At 35.4% G+C, this 26,150-nt stretch overlaps 1 protein-coding gene across 1 annotated transcript; it reads left to right on the top strand.

The window, feature by feature from the left end:
- Window positions 1-3,084: 3,084 nt before the first annotated feature.
- LOC136042137 (1-phosphatidylinositol 4,5-bisphosphate phosphodiesterase classes I and II-like) lies at window positions 3,085-26,090 on the top strand. The gene is made up of 2 exons (XM_065727055.1): window positions 3,085-3,181; window positions 22,357-26,090. Exon 2 carries the CDS (start codon window positions 22,373-22,375, stop codon window positions 25,706-25,708), a length of 3,336 nt encoding a protein of 1,111 aa, XP_065583127.1. The 5' UTR covers window positions 3,085-3,181; window positions 22,357-22,372; the 3' UTR covers window positions 25,709-26,090.
- The last annotated feature ends 60 nt before the right edge of the window (window positions 26,091-26,150 follow it).

A 26,150-nucleotide genomic window follows, 5' to 3' on the forward strand; every position in this document is an offset into this window, starting at 1 on the left:
TTTTTTGGAGCACCCATTCTTCTGAGCCATAATTGACAACTTTTATCAATCTAGCTACCACTATTCTAATCTTTGGTTCGTACACTTATCTTCATCAAACTGAAGTGAAGCGATAAGTAAGTAAGTGAAGCTGCCCACCTGATCAATCTTCTCGCTGCCCAGCATCACCTATTCATCCTCACTTATTTCTATTCATAGCAACCTAGTCCGCTTTAAATTACTTTTCGGACCTATTCTTGCAGCCTGAAGCAGTAAAACTTTTAAAAATTAATTTATCTTCCCTATCTTTTCATCTAGGATGCCCAAATCATCAGCATAACTTAAGTCTAGAAGTGTTTTCCTTCCCTTATTGACTTCATGTTTTCCCATTGTCTTTGTTTTGTTCTTTAGGACAAAGTTAATTGAAATGATCCATATGAATAGACGCACAGCCCTGCTTAACTCCAGACTGTGTACAAAACCAGTAACTAACCTCATTTTCAGCCTTAACCACTACAATGTTATTCTCGTACATAACACTAATTACTTTACTTCATTTATCTAGTGCATTCTCCAAAGCTCTTGTATCAGCAGAATCAAACGCTTGTTCATAATGTATAAAATTTAGGACCAAAGGGGTGTGATGGCTATGGGACTTCTCATTTATTAATCTTAGAGGGAAAATTTGTTAACCAGATTCTCTCCCCTTCCTAAAACCACTCTGTTCTTCTCTTAAAACTCTATCTACATCATCTCTAAGTCTAACTTTCAGTTCTTAAACCCTAGGGCTCTTATATCAACTGGTTTCTTTTCAGACTTGGTCCACTTTATTCCATACCGAGTTTAAAGAGCCAAAAAGAGTAACTAAAGCAATAGCGTAGCTATATAATTGACAATCAACAGAGATTCATGATTTCACAAACAGAAATCCTTTTCACTCTGGATATTCTGAAAATTTTGAACTTCAATGTCAATAATACTGCCATATAATTTAAGATCACCCTAAGGCAGATATCACCAGAAAAGCATCTACTGCCCCCCCCCCTTCAAAATAAGACAGCATAAACTTCTGAAGCTGTTCAAGAGTACAATTCGAACTAAGTTTATTTAAAGTTAAAATCTCGCATTTAAGGCCGGTAGCTGGTACCACTGGTACTAAGAGTCAAACTATGTTATTTATAGTTAAAACCAGACTTTTTTAGGCCAATAACAGCTATATTATCTCATACAAAACAAAAATACAAAGAAAGCAAAATTAGCATGACTAAGCAAATAAAAACATCCTAAGGAGACTCTAGCTCCGAACTTAGTTTTACAACGTGCCTTTAAACAAAATCATATCCGATTAATCCATTTAAAAACGGCAAAAAAATTAATAAAAGGCAATATAAGTAAAAAAAAAACAAAGAAGTCACATTTATCCTTTCCTTCAACACTTGCTCTTGTATAGATTATAGGATCTACGGTGCCTATTTCAATCAATAACTATTCCCATTAGCCTCGCACAGCAAAAGATCCAATTATTAATGTTCCTCCAAAGGACACACAAGCAAATTTGGAAGGATTAGGGTTAAACCGTCATTGTTGGAAGCAATACCGAACAATCTAACAACCCCACTCCCACTGGAGCAATCAAAAGCTCTTGTGTATTTATAATTTTGTTCAGTTATACAATACTTGCAAAAGGAAGTAAATGTTAAAATACTGACTTTTATCAGAACAAAAAACAGGAAAGCAGTATTTTTTTTTCTTTTTTGATTTTTTTCCTTCTAGTTTTATTTTTAGTCTATGATTATGTGCATAAATTTCTGTCTTGCCCCAGACCAACCCCTAGAAGAACCGTTTGTTTACTCGTTGATCGCTTATTGCTTCCATTTTTTCCATCTAAATTGATTTTTCAATCTATGATTGTAAAGCACTGGTTACTTCCTTATTCTAATTCACTCAATGAAAGATGAAGAAAGAAGATCCTTTTCATATTTCAATTTGTATCAAATTCTAAACATTTCATATTTATCTTAATAAAACATTAATGAATCGTATTCATTGTATGCCATTTTACTGCTAAATTATATATTATATTATATTAAATATTCATTGTATATTTCATACCTTACATACTTATTCATTTTTTAGCATGCATTTATAATTCATTTCAAATAATTCACTGATTGGAAATTTAGTAAACACTTTAAAAACCCTTTTTGATTAGAATAAGGCCCACAAAAATTATAAAAACTTTGATAATTTTCAGAATAAGAAGTGCCTCTATGATGCTTGGTTCTCGCTCCAGTCCCACGTTCACTACTGTAAAAATGTCTTCACACCAGACAAAACAAGTCACATTTATTATCGTCTGTGCCGTGAGCCTTCTGAACAGATACAACTTGATTTTTTTTATAATTTATTATAGCCAGGTTACGAAATAAAGCACTTCACGATCTTGACAGGGAACTGCAAAGCCACGTCCAGGCTAGGTTTCAATGCTAAACATGTGCATTGCCGAGTCCCCTAATCACTCCCATGATTGTGTCTTTAAATTAGGCAAAACAAATTTGATTACTTTTGTTGAGTTTTCTCACTAGATACAACTTTATTTTTTTTTATATATAATTTACTGTAGCTAAGATACGATATAAAATATTTCGTGATCTTGACGGGGAGTTGCGATGCCGAACACGAGCCTAGGGTTGCCACCCGGTGAAAAAAACACTAGCTTTTAGTGATTCTTAGGTCAATTTAGTGAATTTTTTCAATAACCTAGTGATTTATATACTGATTTAGTATATTTTTTTTGTTTAGGCAATATATGTATATATAAATAGAAATAGTGAAAAATCATTAGGGTTTGGCAACTCTGCCTGAGCCCAAGGTTCCAATACTAAACAAGTGGCTGGATTGTACATCAATTCTCATTTAGAAATGCAATAGCGGCAGCAGCAGCATCCTTCAAAATTGTTCGTGCTTTTTTATAGATTCAAGGGCACATTTGATGATAATACCTTCCTCAGTTTACTGCACATATTTTGTCAGTGGTCATTAGATAGCGTCGTGTAGGTCTAAACTGCCATCTAAGAAAATTTCTTCAAAAAAAAAGAAATTTTTTTATAAAGAAAAAAAAGTAATACGTCATTTTGGAATCTTGTGCCGGCGAACATCTGAAATATATGGACTAATTCAAGTTGAAATTCAACTCCCATTGGTAAGTTAGATAAAATTCTAGTTGATTGACTTCCTGCTATCTCAGAAAGGGGTTAGGTTAGGAAAATGGAACTTTTAGGGATGGATCTACAGGCTGAAGTAGGCCTATGTCCCAGGAAGGTATTTGGAACTACCTACCTCCACTCTTTCTCCCTCTAGAGGGCCGTGACCTTTGATGACCTTCAAAAATATGTATGTTATAAAAGTGAAATCTTGAAAAATAAATCTTCTGCTTGAATGAAGTACAACAAACTTGTTTTCAGCTTCACAACTTTGCACAATCCCAATTTATACGGTTTTAAAGATATGCAAATCCATTTCTTAAATTTTGAAAAAAAAAACATTGATATGGCTCATAATTCCACTCAAATAACAGGAACTACGTTTTCAGAACTAAAGGTTGAAAAAAAGCAACTGGTAAGCAGCAAATATTGTTTTGTCAGGATTTCAGTAGGTATAGACCTGTCATGTTGGCCAATTTCAGGTCTCTCTAGAGGGTGGGGTGGAGCTGGGTACTTTAAAATACCTTCCAAGGATATACTTTAGCCTGTAGACCCATCCCTGAAAGTTTCATTTTCCTAACCTAACCCCTTTCTGAGATAGCAAGAAGTCACTCAGCTAGAATTTTACTGTAAGTTTATCAACTGGCCATTTTTAAGATAGCTACTGTTTTGGATTAAAGATTAGCACAACCTTTTATTTGTAGGCTATGTGATTGGAGCCTAAATAAATAGGGACACCACCCTTAGACAAATGGAAAAAATAACATATAGGCTTATATAAAAAGGTATGCCTACTATCCAATCTTCCTATAAAGACAAATATTTTTGCCATCTGGTTGGATAATTTGGTGAATCCTATAGCAATAATCATTTTTGTCAACTAGATGACAAGAAAATTTACCCTAGAAAACTATTTCTTTTCCAATTAGGCCTAGCTGACAAGGACTTTCTCCCCAGCAATGCTTTCTTTCCAACTAGCTAGAAACAAACATGTTAACTATGCACAACTTCATTTCCATGGTATAAAAACACTGTTTACATAAATAGCCTACAAACCAAAACTGGGGCAAAGTTTTTCATTAGCTAATTGATTAATAAAAAAAAATTGTGGGGAAGTTACTCACCAACTAAATGGTTAATAGAAGTGTTCCTAGGGTGATTTTTGTTTCTAGCTAGTTGGAAAGAAAGTTTTGCTGGGGAGAAATTACTTGTCAACTAGTTGGAAAAGGAATAGTGTTGTAGGGCAAAATTTTTGTCAACTAGTCAACAAATTTGATTATTGCTATAGGATTGACCAAATTATCCAACTAGATGGCAAAAATATTTATCTTTATAGGCAGATTGGATATTACCTTTTATATAAGCCTATATGCTATTTTTTCAATTTGTCAAAGGGTGGACATCCAAAGAAATGGGCCTACAACCCAATATGGGGTAAAATTCTAGTTTAGCTACTTTTTGCCATCTATTTATAAGTAAATAAAAAATGTCAATATGTCAATAAATAAGACATATCTTTACATTCAATGCCTTTTTTCTGTTCTTTACAAATTTAATAATTGCTTCTACCATAAATTTAAATTTAAGCACTTTTTAAGCTCTTGAAAATGATGAATTTAAAAAAAATTATGACAGTTCATATAACTGACTTACCAGTAAATTTGACATACTACTTGATGCCTTTTTTTTATGCTATTTAAAAACCAGGACTGGGGTAATTGTATTTCCAAGAGCTTACACAGTTGCTAGAATTGTAACTGTTTGGCCACTCTGTGGAAGTTCTGCTTCCAACTTATATAACCCCTGACTTGGCAACAACCTTGTGTGGCTTCTGTATGGTGATCAGGCCATATTCATTCATATTCCAAATACTTTCACCTCCTCCAACAGCCAGAGTTCCAGTGGGTGTTCCCTTGGTCATTCTAGGGGGTCACTTTTTTTTCTTGGGAAAACCAGGACTGGGGGAATTGTGTTTTCAAGAGCTGACACAGTTGCTAGAATTGTAACTGTTTGGCTCCTCTCTGTGGAAGTGCTCCTTTCAACTTGTCTGACCCCTGACTCGGTGACTACCTTGTGTTGCTTCTTTACATTGGTCAGGTCACATATATACATATTCCATATATTCTGAGACTAAAATCTGAATTTTTCTATGACACCCTTCAGTTTGTCAAAGAATGTGGAAACTGTATGTTGATTGAAACTTGCAGCCCTTGCAAGGTTGGTTTGTTCTAGTGTCCCTAAGCTAAGTGACAGATTTCTAGCCATAAAGCTGTAATACTAACTTGCCCCTGTCTGTTGTTTGGCATTTCATCCTGCAGGATAATATATACCATTTCTCTTGGCATATTCATAGACTACTGTTTTAACTTCAAAAATACCAAGCCCATAATGTAGCTTAGATGCCTCAATCAGGTAAGTTTTCAGCTCAGTTTCTTGTTAAGTTGGTTGATTAAAACCTCTCGTTCATTTTCATGAACTGCAATTTTATACCTGGCAAATATGCCATTCAGTTGTTCAGCAATTCTGTCATAAGTGAATGATCCCTTGAACCAGCAACAAGCAAGGGCATAAGATTTCCATTTCAATCCTCATTGAGCAAGTGCGCAGTCATTCCCAAGTAGCTTTCATTGTTGGCAGACCAAATGTGTGTTGTCAGCAACATATAGGCGGTGAGTTCTAAATCACAAACCATATCTTTCTTTATTTCAAAAACTTAGCTTCAATTTGCACAGCTAAAGCTTTTCTTCCTGGAACCTTTTATAGAGTACAAGACTTATCAGATTGTTGAACAATGGCTTCTCAACAGTATACAGGGGTCACATCTCATCCATAGTGTAGTCCAGTGCCAAAGAATTTACTTTTGACTGTTTCAGTTTTAATTGTCTTTCTGTAAAGAAATCTTCCTTATTTTTTTTTAGAAGACAAGCTATAATCAGGGCCATTATTATCTTCAGGTAAAGCCAACCCCAAAAATGAGCCTACAAGTTCACTAGCCTGTTTGCTACTTGATTTCCTTTTGTTCTTACTGTTTATCATATTTATCACAAAAAAACTGTCCATTCAATATATATGGTAGTTCTGCCATGATAACATTCTTTTTGCTGTTCTCAAAGATTAAAATCCATTCATCCACTAATATATAGGCAGTTCAATTCGTCATATCGCCTCATCAAGATAGTACTTGAGTACTTACGTAACCCTAAGTACTTCAATTTTTTGCTTAAGTATAAGTACTTTTTACTTTAGAAATTTTTTACTTAAGTAGAGTACAAGTACTCAGATTTTTTACTTAAGCAATTACTTAAGTATTTCCCAACATTGATCCTGATATTTAGGTTAATGCTAGATTTTCACCAGGTTCAAAATAGTCAGTAGGCTAGATGCAATTACAAAATGGCACCATCTTTGTGAAATTGTATTGGATGCATGAGGCTACTAGTGTTGATAAAATATTAGCTTAGTTACTTTTTGCTATCTTGGATAGGTTTAGGTTAGGGAAATGAAATTTTCAGGGATAGGTCTACAGACCTATGTCTGTAGCAATCCACAACACCCAGTATGTTGTGGATTACCTTAATTCACACTTCAGAGCAAATCAGTTACAAGAACTGTGATGCACCATAATTGATGATAGTAATAAATCTGGTTGTTGTGTTAAGGTCAAACAGCAAACCATCAGGAATAGAGTGTTAAAGAGATGCAAATTAAGCCCACTTTTTAACAATGATCACATGGTAGGTGTGGTTCAAGAACCATTTTCTAGTGATTTAGAGTTGGCACCACTGCACAACAGCAACTTTGGATTGAGTGTGTGAGATGGTTGGGTATAACAAGCTGCATCATACCCTAATCTGATTCTATTGTCTTCCAAGAGTGTTATGGTAGTAAGCACTGGGAGGGGTTTTCCCGCTGTAATCTCCATGGTTTGGCCTCCCAATCTTTGTTGATCTTCTTTTTGAATTCCTCATGTGAGGTTGCCAAATTTGCAATCATTCACTAGTTCCTGGCTGAAATCTAGTCAGACCTTGGTGTTAACATTGAATTGTACAGCTTTTTGGAAAGTTTTTGTGTTTGTCTTTGTTGGGAAGAGGTGAACAGCTTCTAGTCTGCTTGCTGGAAGTATCTGTAGGTGAGCATCATGTCATTACACCTATGCTAAAAAACAAGTGTGCAGAGGTTAGCCGATTGTAATCTACTGCAGTAGGGCTGACTGCATATAGCATCAATCCATTTGGTGGCTCTTCTTTGGACACCTTCAACAAGCTATATATTTGTGTTTCTTGGTTTCTTTCTGGTTTCTGCCTTATATTTAATACTAGCCCATGTCTAGCCAGTATCCACTTCTCTACTACATTAACTTCAACACATTAAATTGCATTTCCTAACAGTAAAGATTTTTATAAGGTGTTATCTGCTTCTACATAAATAATTAAAAAAAAAAACAAAAAAAAAAACTACATTTGCTGTTGGTTTAGCACTTGGATGAGTAACCTTGATTCAAGATTCCTCTTCTGAATTAACTTTAACACTTTCAAAACTTGATTAATTCTTTTTAGGGAATATTTATTGAATGTTGCCTTCTTTCAGTTTTGTTGTATCCCCCTCCCCTCACTAAAACCTGGACATAACCCTAGACCAAAACTTTAGCAGGTTTTTTTTTGCATTTTTTTTCTCTACTCTTTTTGGGAAACTTTTTAACTTATATCACATCTTCTAGCAACTAAGGTTGAAGAACCTGTAGATGTTGCCAGGTAACATTGACTTGATACTCATGTCACAGTCCATGAGTGAAACATCACTATTTACATGTATACAGGACTGTTTAGTTTGTTGGGTGTCACTAGATGTGTATCCAGCCAGGAGTGTTTGAGGGCTAGAAGGGGTGGATGACACCTAATAGACCCTGTTGAATGATACTGATTTGTCCCACTACGTCTTCCATTATTTGTTGTTCTAATCATTGTCAACACCAACTTTGAAGCTGTCAACTGATCTGGTCAACATGGTATATTTGCTGAGTGAATTCCACAGTGGAACAATATGATTTGTGAAGAAGCTGAACTTTTCATGCTTTCCGCTAAGTTTTTGATGTAGTTTTGTATGGTGTCCTTGTGTTTTAGTGTATTCACTGTGATCAAAAATGGGCTTAATGGTGTCAGTGGTCATTATCTTAAATGCAAGGATGATATATCCTCTCTTTCAATTGTATGTTAGGATAGGCTGGTTCAGCTTATCTAGTCATTAGTCATAGGAGATTATTTTTTTTTAAAGGGAGCTTGGTTGCTCTATGCTGGACCTTCTCCAGTATCTCCATTAAAAAATCCATGTCACAATTAAGGTGTGGGTTGGCAACCAAAATATTGAACTCAGGATGGGGACAAACAAGGGCTGTGTAAAGCTTCTTGGTAAACTATTTGTTGGCAACTTGTCACTGAGCAGTTGATCAAACCAAGGACCTGATTTGCCTTAGCTGCTTGGTTCTGACAGTGACTATGAAATATAAGCTTATTGTCAATGATTATCCCTAGATCATGGTCTTCCTCAACATCCTGAATGGACACATTGGCACCTGCAGAGTCAACCATGTTATAACTATGGCAAGAGATGTTTGAAATTAGATGCAGGACTTTGCATTTGCATGGATTGAACTTGAACATCCAAGTTGTTGCCCACTGAGAGAGGTTGTTGAGATCTTCTTGCAGAGGAGCAATTTTCTGTGGAGGCTGCTGAGGACCAAAGAGTTTAGAATCTCTTATTTTGGAGTCTTTAAATTAATTTACCACCTAAAAGATGAACATACTGTTTGATGTGCCTGTCGACATCTTCCCAAATTAAATATTGTCACATGGCATCTTAAGTTTCTGCTAGAAGAACTAAGATAAAACATATCATCACCTTAATTACCTTAATCTGCACTATGGAGAAATATACTGCCCAATAGCCTTTCCAAATATAGGCTATTAATCACTTCATTGCAAATTGCATCCTAAGCTCTCCTCTCCCTACCAGTAAAGCCAGATATAGCCCTAGGCTACAAAGTTTTCTGACTTAATGAGTGGCAGGAACATAAAATATGAGTATGCTAGAACTCTAGGAACAAAATCAGAATGCCCATTTCTTTAGCCATACAGGATTGATGTAGCTATATTGTCTTTTGGTAAAATTTTAGAGAGAGGAAATATGAAGGATGGCTAAATATCTAGCCAAAGTCCCAATCTATAGATTCTATTTACATGCTTCTGCTTTTTTTGCAAAATTTATCCAGTTTGATTTTCTTCCTTTGTTTGCTCCATTTTTGCTAGCTATTTCCGTCCTACTTGCGTGTCTAGATTCGATTCAATGTGGTATAAGATGGCAGTATTACTTGTATGATGGTAATAATTTCCCTTCCCCAAAAATGAATATGGCCCCATCCCCCCTGAAACGTTTTATACATTGGTTGCCACCTTCTCCCCTTCCCAGGACCAAATGAGCTCCATCCTCCTTTTGCAGCTATGACGATGTGCTTATATGTTGATTTGACTTGGTTGGTGACTTTCTTGGATTTAGTGATGATATTATCTTATTGGCTTGACTGATGCTTTCTTTGTGTGTCATACCAATAGTATCATGTTTCTTGATCAGTAATGCCCTTTGACAGAACCAAGATAATTTTGTTCTGTTGTTTCAAAATATATCATGTCTCAACTCAAAATTTTTTTTGTGGTTAGTCAGAATTCAAGCAAAAAACTGGTCAACAAGCATTTTCATGGTCAAATGTTCAGTTGAAATTTAGTGAACCAAGCACCAAGATATCCCACTAATCTCATATAGTTCTTCAGTATTGGTTGGCACAACCAACAGAGGCTCTCAAGTATTTCAACATTCTTGTCATGTCAGGCAATCCATGAATATCCAGAATGAGGTTTGTCCTCAGTTAACACATCACCATTTGAACACAAAAAGCAAACCACTTGTACACTTGAATTCATCAATAGTACCTCCTTATAAGTTGTTTCTAATATCACATCAGTTTCATCAACATTTTTACTTAGAAGCCAATGTAATGTCCTTGCTTCATTCTGTTTGCTTAAACTTGCCAGCCGAAAAAAAAGAACAAGAACACAACAGTGCTAAAATCACCCACTCCAGATAACAAAAACTGGCCAGGTCAACAACATATGTGGTACTGAATTTGCAATGATTTGTGTTGAACATGCCTAGGATCATACATTTACGTGTAAAGGCTCTGCACTACATTGCTATTTTTCGTGGTGGGTGGGAATGGTATCCCATCACATAATTTTTTGAATTTTTGAATGAACAAGTGGAAATTTAAAAAAAAAAATGAATAGCTGGACTGTGAGTTTATAACATGTTTTGCTTGTTTTTGCAAGTTTCCTACAATTTTTGTCCCTTTGTACACATACTTTTCCCTAATTCTGTTATGTTAATAGATAATCTGAAAAATTAAGGAACTAAAATATAAGTGTCCATAATTCATTTCACTCTATCAGAATTAAGAAAAGGATTAGAAGGTAGCATGATTTTGTTGTAGGTATGACAGAGAAACGCTGCTAATTGAATTAGATTAGTAAAGATTTGAAGAGATGGCTGCCTCTTAAAAATTAGTTGTATGGAATCTTAATCTTCAGCTTGGAAAAAGTGAAGTGTTTTGCAGATCTAAACCATTTTGATGCTTAGTGGTGTTTTGATTCCCTATAAAAATGTGAAAGAAATATCACTTGGCAGTACCAACTTCACTTTTAGTTGAAGAAAATTTAGTTAAATGGTCTAACAATGTTCATTTTCATTAGGTGTGTGGAATTCTTATTCATATCTTGACTCATATCCTGTTAAACCTTAAACATAATATTCTTCTGTATTCTATATTGTTCCAAGGCACTTTTATGCCCAAACTCTAAATAATTGTTTGCTGCTATGTGGCAAATGACATTGAATTTTGCTGTTCTTCTTCCTCTAATAGAAACTGTAATGACAAATCTCTACTTTGTGAAGTTTTACCCCAAACGTTATCATTCAGTAGAGAGTTGTTCTTTGGAAAAAGTGGTATTTACACTCACATGGCTTAGTATTTTATCTGCTGACTAGGACCATAGACCCCTCCCCCCAAAACCCTGATCAAAACCAAAAGAAGTTAACCAGTTCAGGAGTTAACATTATCCAGCCTTAAGCCAAACCACAAAGATATAAGTCTTCCAGTATTCAGTTGCCCCCTCCCTTTCTGAACTAGAATCTTGGATTAAGTCATAGCAATTATCCTCACACTCTAACAAAGCTCTAGGCATTATACTTTCCAAAAATTACATGCCTGCAGAGCAATCTGGAATAAAGCTGTTGCAATGCCTAAGCTACTTTTGTAGGTACTCTTTGGTGCAGTTGGGGGGAGGGGAGAGTAATTCGGGAAATTTAGAAAAAATGAGTTATTTGTAACTTACAAAAGGGTGATCAGATCTTAAATGAAATCTGATGTTTTGAAGGATCTTGTGCTTTAAAACTCATTTTAAATCCCGACCAGATCCGGTGACATTGAAGGAAGTTGGAGGGGGAAGTCAAAATTCTTGAAAAACGTGAAATTGAGGTATGTTACAAATGGGTGATTGGATCTTAATGAAACTTGATATATAGAAGGATCTTATGTCTCAGATGCTCCATGGAGCATCTGAAATGGTGGAATTGGATCCATGGGAAACAGAAATCTTGGAATATGCTTAGAGTAGATAGATCAAGATGAAACTTGACGGGAAGCATCAGTAGAAGTTATAGATACGTGATTGACATAATTGGAATGGGGGTTGCAATTTGGGGGTGGTCCTCTTTGGGGGAGGTGGGGGTTGTTAATTTGGAAAAATTAGAAAAATTGAGGTATTTTTAACTTATGAACAAATGGATGAATCTTAATGAAATCTGATATTTAGATGGAACTCATGAAGAACTTGCCAACATATAGACCCTTTCCCAGGATCTTATTTTGGGGGGGCGGGGATTTAAACAAATGTCCCGGAATCGTAAAGGCCCTGGGTCGTCATGCTTCGAAATCGATCCATCGTTCGATAAACATTTCTTCGTTTTGTTCGACATTTCAAATTGCTGAATAGTGGAAATACGCCACCGGCGCAAGGACCTTTGTTGTCACAAGTGTCGTTAATCCCAAAAACGAAAAGGATTCACAAATCAAAAACTATAAGCAATGACACGAAGTCATCGATGCCGCTCCACTGCGAAATTTTTAGATGTTATTCATAACGAATGAAAATTGGAGGACACAAGCTTCGAAAAAATTACTCAAAAACGAAAAAATAAAAAACGGAAGTAGTTCGGAGGTGATAAGCGAACGGCTGATCAGATCTTAATGAAATTTGATATTTAGATGGATCTTATTGTTTAGAACACAGGTTTCAAATCCCGATCAGATCCAGTGACATTGGAGGGAGTTGGACGGGGAAACCAGAAATCTTGGAAAATACTTAGAGTGGAGAGATCGGGATGAAACTTGATGGGAAGAAAAAGCAAAAGTTATAGATACATGATTGACATAATTGGAACGGATCCGTTGTCTTTGGGGGAGCTGCGGGTTGTTAATTTGGAAAGAATAGAAAAATTGAGGCATTTTTATCTTACAAGTGGGTGATCGGATCTTAATGGATTTTGACATTTAGAAGGACCTTGTGACTCAGAGCTCTTATTTTTGAAAACTTTATCAAGACCCAGAAGAAAAATCTTTCTTGGATTTTTAAAAACATTTTAAATGAAAACGCATAAGAATTCGGCTTAATAAATAAAGTATAAAATAAAGCTCACCTGTGCTTCCAAACTTTAATCTCCAGATCGCGCATGAAAAATTCAGGATCAAAAATCCGTCGGCAATCCTTCAATTCGTCGCAATCCAAGTTTCTACCACCAGTCACGATCCGGTAGGGCAACGGGGAAGAAGCTAGGGGGTTCTGCTCCATCTCAAGGTTTGTCGCTTGACCTAAATCTCTTGACTTGTCTAGTTCTTCGGCGTACCGCATTATTAGGTATTTTGGATATTTGCATCTACCAAGCTCTAAATACTTTTTACAAAGGCGCTGTCTATGTTTGGTAACACTTTTAAGATGCATACCTCGCTTTGATTTAATTTTCCCCATGAATTCGGCTTTGTGTGCACAACTTTACTGAAGGCTCCTGACTATTTCTCATTTCTAGGTTACTTCTTTGCATTGAAATAATTTATGAAAATTTCAACCTCTATTAACAAGCAGCTGATTATACCAGCTTGTCATTTTGGTCTCTGGGGGATATTATCGGTGATCTGAAAAGATTCTTTCTGGCAACCGACTTGTAAAAATTTCAGGTAGCTGAAAATATTCTAGGGGACTGTTAGAAAACAGGAAAATACATCAAAAAATGGTTCCAATCATCTTATAGGTTATTGTCTTCTGCTCATGATAGTACCGATTTTGTTCCAAAAGCAATATCCTTCATAGAGTACACTTGTGAAAAAGACCTAGACATTTTCTAAGATTTCTAAGCAATTAGAGGAAATAGAACAAAATCCTTTCAAACATTTTGTAGCATCTTTAAGAAGCTATGGCCTGATATTAAAAGCGGCATCTTCCGCCAATGAATACTCGAGTACTTTTTAAATATAAATTTTCAATTTAACATGGGATTTTCGAGTTCCATCAGTTCACTTAATCATCCCCTTAACGTAGATTGTATTACAAGGGAATCATTATAATCTTAAAAAAAAATGCAGAGTAGGAAGATCCAAATGAGATACGGAAAAGTATTTTATATCAAATATCACCAAATATTAATCCCACCACCTTGAAACCTGCACAATGTCCATGGAATAACCAACGGCAGGCCAATACGTTATTAATAAAATAAATTGTAGATGTCAGACAAAACTAAAACGGAATATGGGTATAATTTTTAGCAACGTTTTACATACAAGGCAAAACAGCCCCCTCCCCATTGAAGAGGATATTTTGTACAAAAGATTTAAGTTGTCTAGTAAGATGTCCAAAACAATGCCAGAAGTAAGTGCTATTGCACACGGAATGCTATCAATGGCAAGAAAAACACCACATTGTTATTCTATGCTTCAAATCTTGATAAAGTTATCTTTGTTTTGAAATAGATGGCGCTCTTACATTTACTCTTTGTCCATGGTCTTACTTGTGTTAAAAGGAAAACATATAACATGTCGGCTTCAAAATGAAAAGTAAATGAAACAATTTTTTTTTTACCACAACTAATAATTTTGAATAAATATATTATTTTATGAATAGATACAAGTAGCGGTTCTTTGTATGAATTTTTGTATTTTTTATATTGATTATTTGTTCCTAATATTCAGTTTTCTGTTGAAAAAGAAAAACAAACAAAAAAAAAAAAACGTTCCCCTACAGGGAATTTTAGTATGGTTATTGAAATTAACAAAAATACATTAATTACTCCTACTAAATTAGAATACAATATTTTAATTTTTAAGCCAAAGACATGAAAACTGGAGAAATAATAACAAAATTTGGCAATCAAAAACGAACAGAAATTAAAGTAAAAAAAAATTAATTCAAAGTTGAAACGACCAAAAATTACAATTAAAGAATAAATGAAATCCAAAATGAAAAGAAATTAAAACAAATAATTATATCAAGCATAAAAATAATGGATACTGATATAGATGAATAAATAAATCTTAAAAAGAGTGAAAGCTAAATTGAATATTCAAGTCAAATCTAAAATGAGCAAAATTACTTCAGGATGAAGTTTAGTTACTGCCCCCTTCCCCCTTCTCTAACCGCAGAAGTCCTTTTCATAATTTCGGAAAACAATGATAGTGAAAAAGGAAATCTTCAACTGCTGAGTTTCCGGGGATTATTATCCTTACATATTAAATATTAAGTTTATTTTTATTAGTTCTTTTCAATCTTCTAGATTATTCTAGTGATTTTTTTTTTTTCATTTATCGTCGATATTTTGAATCAACTGTTCAGAATACACAAACCTTTTCAGTAAAATGCAAATGACGCGATAGACTTTAAAACATTTACGGCTAGAAGAGGGGAAGGGGACAGTATCTAAACTGCTGCTTGGAATAATTTTTATATAAAGATACTCTTTCCAAAAATCCTAGGATTACGATACAGGAAAGATAAAAATATGTAAAGAAAATTTTGAGATACCAAGAAAGAAATAATAGATTTTTTTTTTAGTTTTACACATGACAGTCAGCTCTCAGCAGACCATTAAGCGTATGCTTACGCAATAACATTGCTGTACTAGCATTCAGCATATAAAATTAAGTTTTTAAAATATTTGGCCGTCAATGGGTTTTATTTATATACAACGCTTTACATAAAATAAGATTCTGTTTAGCAATGGCTACGGAAATTGGTATTTTGCGTCAAATAAAGCTGTAAATATTCTAGTCAATCATTAAAAAGATAATATATAGAATGAGACAACATAAAATAATATATATATATGCATATATATATATATATATATATATATATATATATATATATATATATATATATATATATATATATATATATATATATATATATATATATATATATATATATATATATATATATATATATCCAAAAAAAGAAGGATATAGTGGTAGGTAATTAAAAAAAAAAAGATACAAAAATGGAATATGTTTCGCATTTTTTTTTTTTATATCCTTTTGTTTTGTGTTTCTTGATATCAGGATGTTCTCGTTGTCAGATGTCAGAATGTTCATTGTTTTGTTTAGTGCTATCCATCATCTAGATAGAATGGAAACTATCATGTTCTAGTATCCATGCAGACAAAATAAATAACTCGTTTGGTGAAAATGATAGTGTTGTTAAGAACAAGTTTACGAAAATGCTATTATGAGTCATTAAAGAATTATTTTCTGTGGAAGTTTTTTTGCACTCTGTTAAAGATTTTCTTGGTGGACACCTTCTAATACTTCTAATTCAAGATTTGACCTATTCCCCCTAGAATGGCTCGAAGGGGTGGGGGAACCCCCCTTGGTTTTGCGAAGTTGTATAAGCCGTTTATTTTGACCTCATTGGGGTCTCAGGTCCTCAATTCTGAGACAGTCTAAATTGGTTTTTCCTTCTCCTGATAACATTTTTGCATTTTCAAATTTCTCGGTAAAGAAATGGCTGATCTTGACAAAACTCAGCTTCAATTGTAGATATCAAATACTGAATTCGCTTGTAAGAAGAATAGAGTCGTGTTATTTTATCGTTTAATTTTAATTTTCTTATGTCGTTTTTCGATTGATTAGTCTGAACTAACCAAGGTTTAAAGGAACTGGATTGGTAACAACTCATGCCTTAAAAACCTGCTTATGCTCGTGTATAATTTGATTTCGTGTGGTCGTTCAGATGTAGCCCCCACTTTTTATGAAGTCATTTAAGTCGTCTATTTTGGCCTTATCCATTTCCCAGGTGCTCAATTCAGTCAAATTCAGTCTACGTTGTATTTTCCTTCTCTTGATAAGACTTTATGATTTTACTGTAGAGAAATGGTTGATTTTAGCACTGCTTAGCTTCAGTCGTTGATACCGAAAAGTGAATTTAAATGTTAGTAGAATAGAATCTTTTTATTTTACCGTTTAATTCTACTTTTAAATAATCTTGGATTTAAACAGAGTCGTTTAAATTAAACCAGGTTTAAAGGGACTGGTCTAGTAGCCCCTAGCAACTGGCCTTAAAAATCTGTTAATGCTGGCATTTGATTTATTTCTGTCTGAAGGTTTAGTAGTTTGAAAAAATTCAACTGAAGCCTGACAAGATAATATGAACAAACCAAATGCAAGAGACAAGGCTGCCTTCATGGATTATCGGTCAAACTTTGACTATGAGTGAAGAAAAAGGCAAGAAATTCCCTAAACAATTGAAAAGTAATTAGAATTCAAAGAAAATGAGCCCACGAGACCCTTTAAAAGCTATTGTATTTAGGATAATGGAAAAAAAACTCGACTACAATACGAGGTTGAGAGGTATACAAAGCTTGAGAAGGACAAGCAAGACTTGGTTTTAGACCCAGAATTTTTGCTCCCTAGGACAAGTGTGCTTTTGAATACTATGGAGTAGCTCAGTCAAGTTAGGAGATAAGTTTTTGCCTGGGACGATAGTAATGAGCAATGTTAAAACTTCCAACGAACAGAAATTAAGCAAAAATTTATTCCAAATATGTGCCTCTGGCTCTTTATGGTAATTTGATGTCACGCCATCGATCAACACAGGCTATGAGAAGGAGTCAAATATAGCGGAGAATATTTCCGATAAAGATCCAACAAGGTATTTTTTACATGTTTTACCATGCTCGGATACATCATATCATTAGTTGTCGATTATAATGACTTTGTTAAGACTGTCTGGGAAAGTTTTACGTTGAATGCAATTGAATCTCGGTGAAAACGCAATGTACATCATCTTCTGTGTTTGAGCTATGTAAAGAGTTAACGGTCGATTTCACTGGAACACTTCTTAATATTCAATACTGAGTGGAGATGTTGTCGAAAATTGTAGTGAGGAATTTGAAAGTATAATGTAAAAGGAAGCCAAACTCTAGCGAAAACCAAAGGAAGTACCTTATTTCATGAGGTCTTAATCAACCAAAGCTGACTGTCTTCCCAGTTGATCTTTCAATACAAAAGATAAAACAGCGGTGTTTTCATCCCGGATGGTGTGAGGATTACCAGTGTTTAGAATACAATATTGAGAAATATGCTGCCTTCACCTTCCTGTGTTTCCTTTTCTCTTATGGGCTCGGGAGAAACCAATTCAAGAAAGTTTGAGTTGAAGCCGGTCTGCGGCAATAGCACAAAATGAAGAGCAAATAAAAGGCGAAGAAAGAAAAACTGGCAATTCATTTCTCTTCTGAGTTATAAAAAGCAGCTTTGTTATATTTTTTCATTTCGTCATGTACCTACTGAAGTCCCCTGTATACCAGCGGTAGCATATTCTAGATTAGCTGCGAAAGTAAATAGCTTTGAACAGATGCTAAAAACTGTGTCTTCTAAAATGGTGTCTTACGAAACCAATGTCCCATCCCTTTCGTCTCGCGACGATGAAAATTATGCCACTGTGATTATCTCTAAGGTTTCGCCTGATTTGAGCAATCGTACAAAACGCAGACAAGCTCTGGAACAAGCTTGCGGTCACGGATCGATTCTGTCGGTTAAACCTGTTGGTGACAAGATGATTGTGTACGTTGATAAAACCGCTGCCCTGGAGTTCTGTGTCTCGGCCCAGTCTGTCCTACCCTCCTCAATTGTGAAAATGAAATCCAAAAACTACTATGGTTTAGTTAAAGGCATTGAAAGGGATTTTGAACTCGCTATTTTTAAGAAGGTCCCTGGGATCACTGATGCTACTCGTCTTGGCAACTCGAATTCCGTAAAGCTCTGTTTCACGGATGCCTGGTCACTCGACCATGCTTTAAAAGATGGTATTTGGATTGAGTGTGAACCAATTCGAGTATTTGTTTTTCACGATCTTCCACGATGCTGTAACAAGTCCCGTTCACCCAACCACCTACAGGTTGTTTGCAAAAGTTCTTTCCCGAAATGCTCTCGATGTGCTGGTCCTCATGAGGGAACACGATATTCACCGTGTCAATTGCAGCCCAAATGTGCTAACTGTGATGAATCCCATGTTTCCTATAGCGTACGGTGTCCTTTTCTACGTGACATTGTTAACAGCAGAAAGAAAACCCCAAACCTTAAATGAAGGAATTGGACTATACAAGCACTGAACAAGATTTGCGTTTCTCACGAATTTATCACTGTGCAATACTGTTGTTTTTAACTATTACGAACCAAAATAATCTGCCCACCAAGACCTTAGCTAGTCCCGATAGCCCTTTAAACCAAATTAACTGTAAATATCTTGACACTTTTGATTTTTTGAAAAATGTGAAACCTAGGTAACAAATGGTTACTGCCCTTTCGACATAATTGGAATAACGGAGACGCGGCTTTCAGAAATTGATGATACTGCTGAATTTTCCCTCACTGGCTTTCAAGCTATTCATATTGAAAGAAAATTAACCAAGTCCTCTGGCGGCATTTTTCTTTACATCCGATCAATTCTAAAATTCATAATACTATTAGACTGTGAATTCTTGTTCTTGCTACCTATAAATAATAGATGCATTTATTCAATAAGTGTAGACGAGAATTCTTTTATTTTTTCGTTATTTCATAAACCACCCTCATTTCCGACACCTTTCTTTTGTAATCTGTTTGATAATTTTTCTAGTTTTATTAATTTACCACAAAAGAAGGCAATAGTTTTTGGGGACTTCAATTGTAATTTATTAAATCTTAGCAATAATATAGATTGTGATACCTTCTTTGAAACATTTACCTCAAGTGGTCCTCTTCCCACAATCCTATTTCCTACTACAGTTGATCCTATGAGATCTACCGCTACTTTAATTGACAACATTTTTGTATCCACTTCCCTGGGAAACCACCTGTCCTCCAAAATAATATTTTCTGACCTGTCAGATCACTTTCCAATCTATCTTTCCTTACCCTCCCTATCAGCTACTCAACCCCGTAGAACCAATGCCCCTACGTCTAATAGAATATATAATACTGTTAATATGAACTGGTTCACGGATTGTTTGAAATCCTTTGACTGGTCCAAGATTTTGGATTGTCAGGATGTTAATTCAGCCACAAATAGTTATACACATGGATTGAGTGATCTTATCAGTTCAACCTTTCCAGTTCGTAAATCAAACCGAAAAAATACCCATATACGCCCCTGGATGTTCAATAGCCTGATAATCTCTTCACACCGAAAAAATGCCCTATATAAGTTAGCTTGCAAAACCAGTAGCGTTATTGACCTGACTAATTATAAAAAATACAAAAACGTATATACTGAACTCATCCGGCAAGCAAAGAAAAGTTATTATTATTCAAAAACCTCTCATTGCAAAAGGAACTTGCAAAAAATTTGGTCTACAGTAAATGAAATTCCTTAAAAAAAAGAAATCAAGATTTGTACCTATTAACCATAGGGACATCAGTGGCAGATTAGTTGAACCAATTTCAGTACCGGATGCTTTTAATAATTGTTTCACTAATATTCCAAATGCTAACTCCTGTTCCTTCTCCCAGTCAGTACACCCTAGCAAGAATCCCAGATCCATGTTTTTCTCTCCAACTGATTGCAAAGAGGTGCTTCAGGTTATTAAATCTCTCTCTAATAGTAGTACACCTGACTTCTTTGGCATAAGTAATAAGCTTCTTAGGACCGTATCTTCCTATATTTGTGAACCCATTGTGCACATAGCAAACCTGTCTATGACCAATGGAGTCTTCCCAGAAATATTTAAATCAGCAATTGTTATCCCGATTCATAAAAAAGGCGATCCGTCTGAGATAAGCAATTATTGTCCAATCTCACTTCTCCCAGTTATATCTAAACTGCTCGAGAGAATTATATTCCGACGTCTTTCTCCCTTTTTATTTGGGAATCATTCACCAGTTTCGTTGATTTCTCCTCATCAATATGGCTTCCGTGCCAAATTTTCAACTTCTCATGACTAATAGACGCCACATAGTTTATACGTTCCCAACTTGATCTTAAAACTACTGTAGTGGGCTTATTTCTGGATTTTTCAAAGGCTTATGACATGGTTGATCACAGTGTTTTATTAAGCAAACTCAATAACCTAGGGATTCGTGGAGTTCCTTTCTCATGGTTTGGCTCTTATCTCTCTGGTAGAGTACAGAGTGTGAGTCTGGGCGTGGTGACTTCGCATCCCCTACCTTTCCGGAGGGGTGTCCCACAGGGCTCTGTTCTTGGTCCAATACTTTTTCTCCTTTATATTAATAATTTGGTTACGGACCTGGGTCCATCAGTGCACCCAGTACTTTTGCTGACGATAGCAACTTTTTCATCACCGGTCCTAATTTACCATCCGTCGTCACCTCTACTCAAATCCCTCTGAATAGAGTACAGGAGTGGTGTCTCGTTAACTGCATGGCCATTAACAGCAAGAAAAGTCAGGTTGTATTATTTCGAACCCCTTACAAAAAAAATGAAGCTCAGCCAGCACTTGGCCTAAAATAGTCTACCAATCTCCTCCCGCAGGTTGAAGTTGCCAAGTTTCTTGTGTCCTATATCAGAGCCATAATTTTGCGACAGGTTAGTATGATTAATCGTGTGAATTATTTTCTCCCTTCTGATATCATTGTCACCCTTTATTATTCTTTTTTTACCCATATATCTCATACTGCGGATCTGTTTGGCGCAATACTTATCGTTCAGTTACCAATAAATTAAAATCTGCTCAAAACCGTGCCGTCAAAGCAGTTTTTAGGTCGCCACGACTATATCCCACCAAGGATTTGTACTCCGATTTCGGTATTATCTTTTTTGAACAAATCATAAAAAAATTAAATCTATCCCTTGCATACTCCGCTTACCCTAAAAATCTTCCTCCTCACTTATTATCTCTTTTTAATAGTAATAATTCTGAAAACCACTGTCTCCGTTCATCCAACCGTTCCTTCATTTTCCCCAAGTATCTCTAGTTCCGCCCAGCAATCCCCAATTTATAAATATATACTTCAATGGAATTTAATACCCTCCAGTGTCGAGCTATTCACAAGTTTTCGGACGCTATATAACTATGTACTAAAATTTTGATGTTATATTTCTCTAAATGTTTATTCAATTTGCTTTAATTGCCCATGTTTTCTTTTTTTCTCTCTTCTTCATTTTCAGTTTTTGTTGTTGTTTAGGTCCTTAACAAGTTCGCTTCTATGATCTTTATTATTATTGGTGTTTTTTTTTTGAATAATAAATTGAAATAATAATAATTAAGTACATTTCATGAAAGTCACTGATGCTGTTAAGAAGACGGGGTGTGAAAATGGGTATTGCCTCGAGTGCTAAAAAACTTACGCCTCAGCTGACTCAATACTACCGTCTTTTATGCTGCTTTTTCTAGTAAGAAAAACATTGCAAGACATTAGTTCTTTTCCTGTTATTCTTTATTTTGTTCTTAAGAAAATACACATAAATAAGTAGTATATAAGTAGTTCAATTAATAAATTGTTCGTATCATGTTTGCGGTTCTTATCTCTTCTTTATTACTACAAGTGGAAATTTTGGCGGGTATACTGATTCATTGCATTCTCTTCCAGGGTGATCTTCTTAAAGATGGATCTTCTATTGGATCAATCTCTTATAGAAGGTGAAGAATTCTACAAGTGGGATGAAGATTCGCCTGTTTTAACCCCTGTTACATTGAAAGTTGATGAAAAGGGTTTTTTCCTGTCTTGGACTAGGCACTGCGGTGAAACTGATTTTTTGGATATAAGTTTCATTCGGGACACTAGAACAGGAAGATATGCTAAAACTCCTAGTCCTAGATACTGTGCAAACTTTGAGTCTTATGATAGTCTGAAAGATAAAACTGTAACAATTTGTTATTCCAATGACTTTGTGAATGTCCAGTTTTTGAATTTTAGTTGTGACAGTAAGGATGTTGCCAAGATTTGGTGTGATGACATATTGAAAGTGGCATATAATCTGCGTGCTCTTAATGGATCAGTTGAAGTATTCCTCAAAAAAGCCTATACGAGATTATTATTTAATGTTGACCGATCTGGATTATTGCCAGTTAGTTCTGTAGTGAAACATTTTGCCTCGCACAACGAAGATAGGAGACAAGTCGAACAGGCGCTTAAATTTGCTAGTGTTTCTGTGTTTTCGTCAGACACGGACGTGTTTTTGTCAGATACGGAGAGAAACATATACATACATTCAAAATATTTTACCTATGACCTTTTTTATCAATTTTACCGCAAGTTGACGGTCCGTCCAGAAATTGATAAGATTTTTGCTCAAATCTGTAAGGAAAAGAAGAAGTATTTAACATTTGATGAAGTAGTAGATTTTTTAAGAGAAGTGCAGACAGATCCTCGGGTCACTCCAGTGCAGATTGAAAGGTGTATAGATTATGACTATGAGAGAAAGGCCTCAAATATAATACGTCTGTATGAGCCATCTACAAGGCGTGGACTTTCGCATGAAGGTTTGTTTCGTTATCTTATCAGTGAAGAGTGTTTACCGGTGAAACTCGATAAACTGGATCTTTCTCATGATATGACCGAGCCTTTAGCACATTATTTTATCAATTCTTCACATAATACGTATCTAACTGGAAACCAGGTTACAAGCAAGTCGTCGTCAGAAATGTATAGACAAGTTTTACTGTCTGGTAGTCGCTGTGTTGAACTTGATTTTTGGGATGGGACATTTATCAATGAACCAATTGTAGTGCACGGTCATACTCTAGTTCAGGAGATTCTAGCAAAAGATGCCATTGATGCTATTGCTGAATCTGCTTTCAAAACTTCAGAGTACCCTGTTATTTTGTCTTTTGAAAATCATTGTAGCAAAATCAATCAAGCCAAAATTGCCAAATATTGCCGAGAATCATTTGGGGAGATGTTACTCGACGGGGCAATTGACGGTTATCCACTCGAGCCTAACCATCCTTTACCTCCACCCTCACTCCTAAAGCGCAAGATAATAATAAAAAATAAAAAGAATGCTGATATCAAAACGAAACCTGATATCATTGATGAAAATGAAGAAGGTGGTGATGATGATGTAATGGAAGAAGCTCCAAATGATTCAAAAGCAGGAGAGCTTAGTACAAAACAAATGCAGCTGCGACAACCGATAATGGCTCAAAAGGGTACTGTTGGTAAAGAAACTGAAGCGTGTGCTGAAATTTCTGACCTCGTCAATTATATACAACCTGTTCGTTTTCATTCCTTTGAGCAGGCTGAATTACAAAACAAAAGTTATGAAATGTCCTCGTTTACTGAATCGAAAGCTGAGACCCTTTTAGTAGAGCAATCAGTTGAGTTTGTAAACTATAACAAACGGCAATTAAGCCGAGTTTACCCCGATGGATTTCGATTCTTTTCTGATAATTTTATGCCTCATCTTTTTTGGAATACAGGTGTCCAAATGGTAGCACTGAACTTTCAGAGTTTAGATGTTCCTATGCAGCTAAACTTAGGCTTATTTGAATTTAACAACCGCTGTGGATACCTTCTTAAACCGCAGAAAATACGACACGAAAACGAATCTATAGCTGTCAATTTTTCTCGGTCAAGAATTGATGGTATTGCTGCTGAATTTGTTTCTATTCAGGTAATATCAGGGCAGCTTCTCTCTGATAAAAGGATTGGGACGTATGTCGAGGTGGAAATATATGGAATACCAGTTGATACACATCGCAAAAAGTTTCGTACAAAGACTATACCTTCGAATGGAATTAATCCGTGGTACGACGAGAATCCTTTTGTTGTTTCCAGGGTTGTTTTTCCGGATCTCGCTAGTCTACGACTGGCTGTTTATGAAGAGTCAGGGTGCTTCATCGGTCATCGGGTTCTACCTATCAATGCTATGTCTCCAGGATACAAGCATATAAGTCTTCGTAATGAACTGGGTCAGCCGCTTGGTTTACCTACTATTTTTGTGCATATCAAAGCAGGATATAACAACGTCCCAGATGAGTGTCATCAAGCTATACGTGAAGATGCTGTAATGTATCCCGGTTTATTTACTGAACCAGATGAAGATTCGGCTCTAGGCGAGGTTATATACCTTTACTCTAATCAGACATATGATGCTAATCATAGGAACCTCCTTATCCGCTATAGGGGAGGAGAAACAGACCAAATTTTAGAAGTTCTCCCGTTCAGTAGGTACGAACCATTCGAACCTCCTGAACTTCTTTTATCACTGACAGAAATTCTTGAAGCTAAATCCGTCTTTGAAAAGAGAGATGAGTACAAAAAAAAGATTAAACAAGTTCGTAGCAAACTTGAGAAAACGTTAAGCAGTTCTTCAATGGAATTAGAAGAAAACGGAATGAAAAAGTGGACCGTAAAAAACATTTTTTCTGTGAAGAAACAAAAACTGTCAGAAACTGTTAAAGAAACAGATGAAAAACGAGAATCAGCTGATAGAAGAGTAGCCGCCGAAATTGATTGTAAGAAGGCAGAGAAGAAAATGGCCCTCGAAACTTTTGAATCCTTCTGGAAAAGTGCTTTTGCAGAACTGAAAAAATCCTGTAATGAAAAACTCGTGACTTTAAAAGATTGGAAGAAAAAAACGAAGAAGGACATAGAGAACAGTATGTATGCACAAATAAAAAAGAATAAGCAGGCGGTAAAAATTCTTGTTTCGAAGAGAAATTCTGACCAATATGACGAGTTAAGATCTAAAATTTTTGATGAAATGGTTTTGAAAGGATATGATGATAAGAAAAAGCTGGAAGAGCATTATCAGTCCGTGAAAGACAGATTAGACGATCAATACAAGGATATTGAAAGTACACTGGAGAGGTGCAAAGGAAAATGTCTGGGTGACCTGGATTGCTGTAACGATGATATTTGGCCCCATAACCTTTATGATATATTTGATTCGGAACGCTATGTTATTTTTAGTGCGTCTAGTCATCTGGAAGTATAATTTTCTTCGTAAATGCCAAGTGTTCCTTTTTTTCTAATTATAAGTATGTATGTCAAACATTAGTGATATTAGAGCACATAGGAGTTTATATATGATTTTTTTTTGTATTTGTCCTCGTTTTGAAACTGTCGTTTGTCAACTGCTTTTAGTATGTCTGTAGAAAATTGGTGCTTTTTCATTCCAAATGAAATGGATATTCATTTATTCGTATATTTTCTTTCCATACTGCCTGTTATGTCTTGTTGCTATTTCTTATACTGATTTAAGAATTTACGTTAATAAAATTTGTCGATTGGAATCCTAAGTTGCATCCCTACCAGGTATAACTGTCGTCGATTGGTTGTTTTCATGTGGGAAATTCAGTAGAAACCGAGACTTGGCTATATGCAATAAAGTAACATTGCAGAAACACACATTAAGAAACAAAATTGTGCCCCTTAGT

The sequence above is a fragment of the Artemia franciscana genome, chromosome 2 (assembly GCF_032884065.1).
Source record: "Artemia franciscana chromosome 2, ASM3288406v1, whole genome shotgun sequence".
Lineage (NCBI taxonomy): Eukaryota > Metazoa > Arthropoda > Branchiopoda > Anostraca > Artemiidae > Artemia > Artemia franciscana.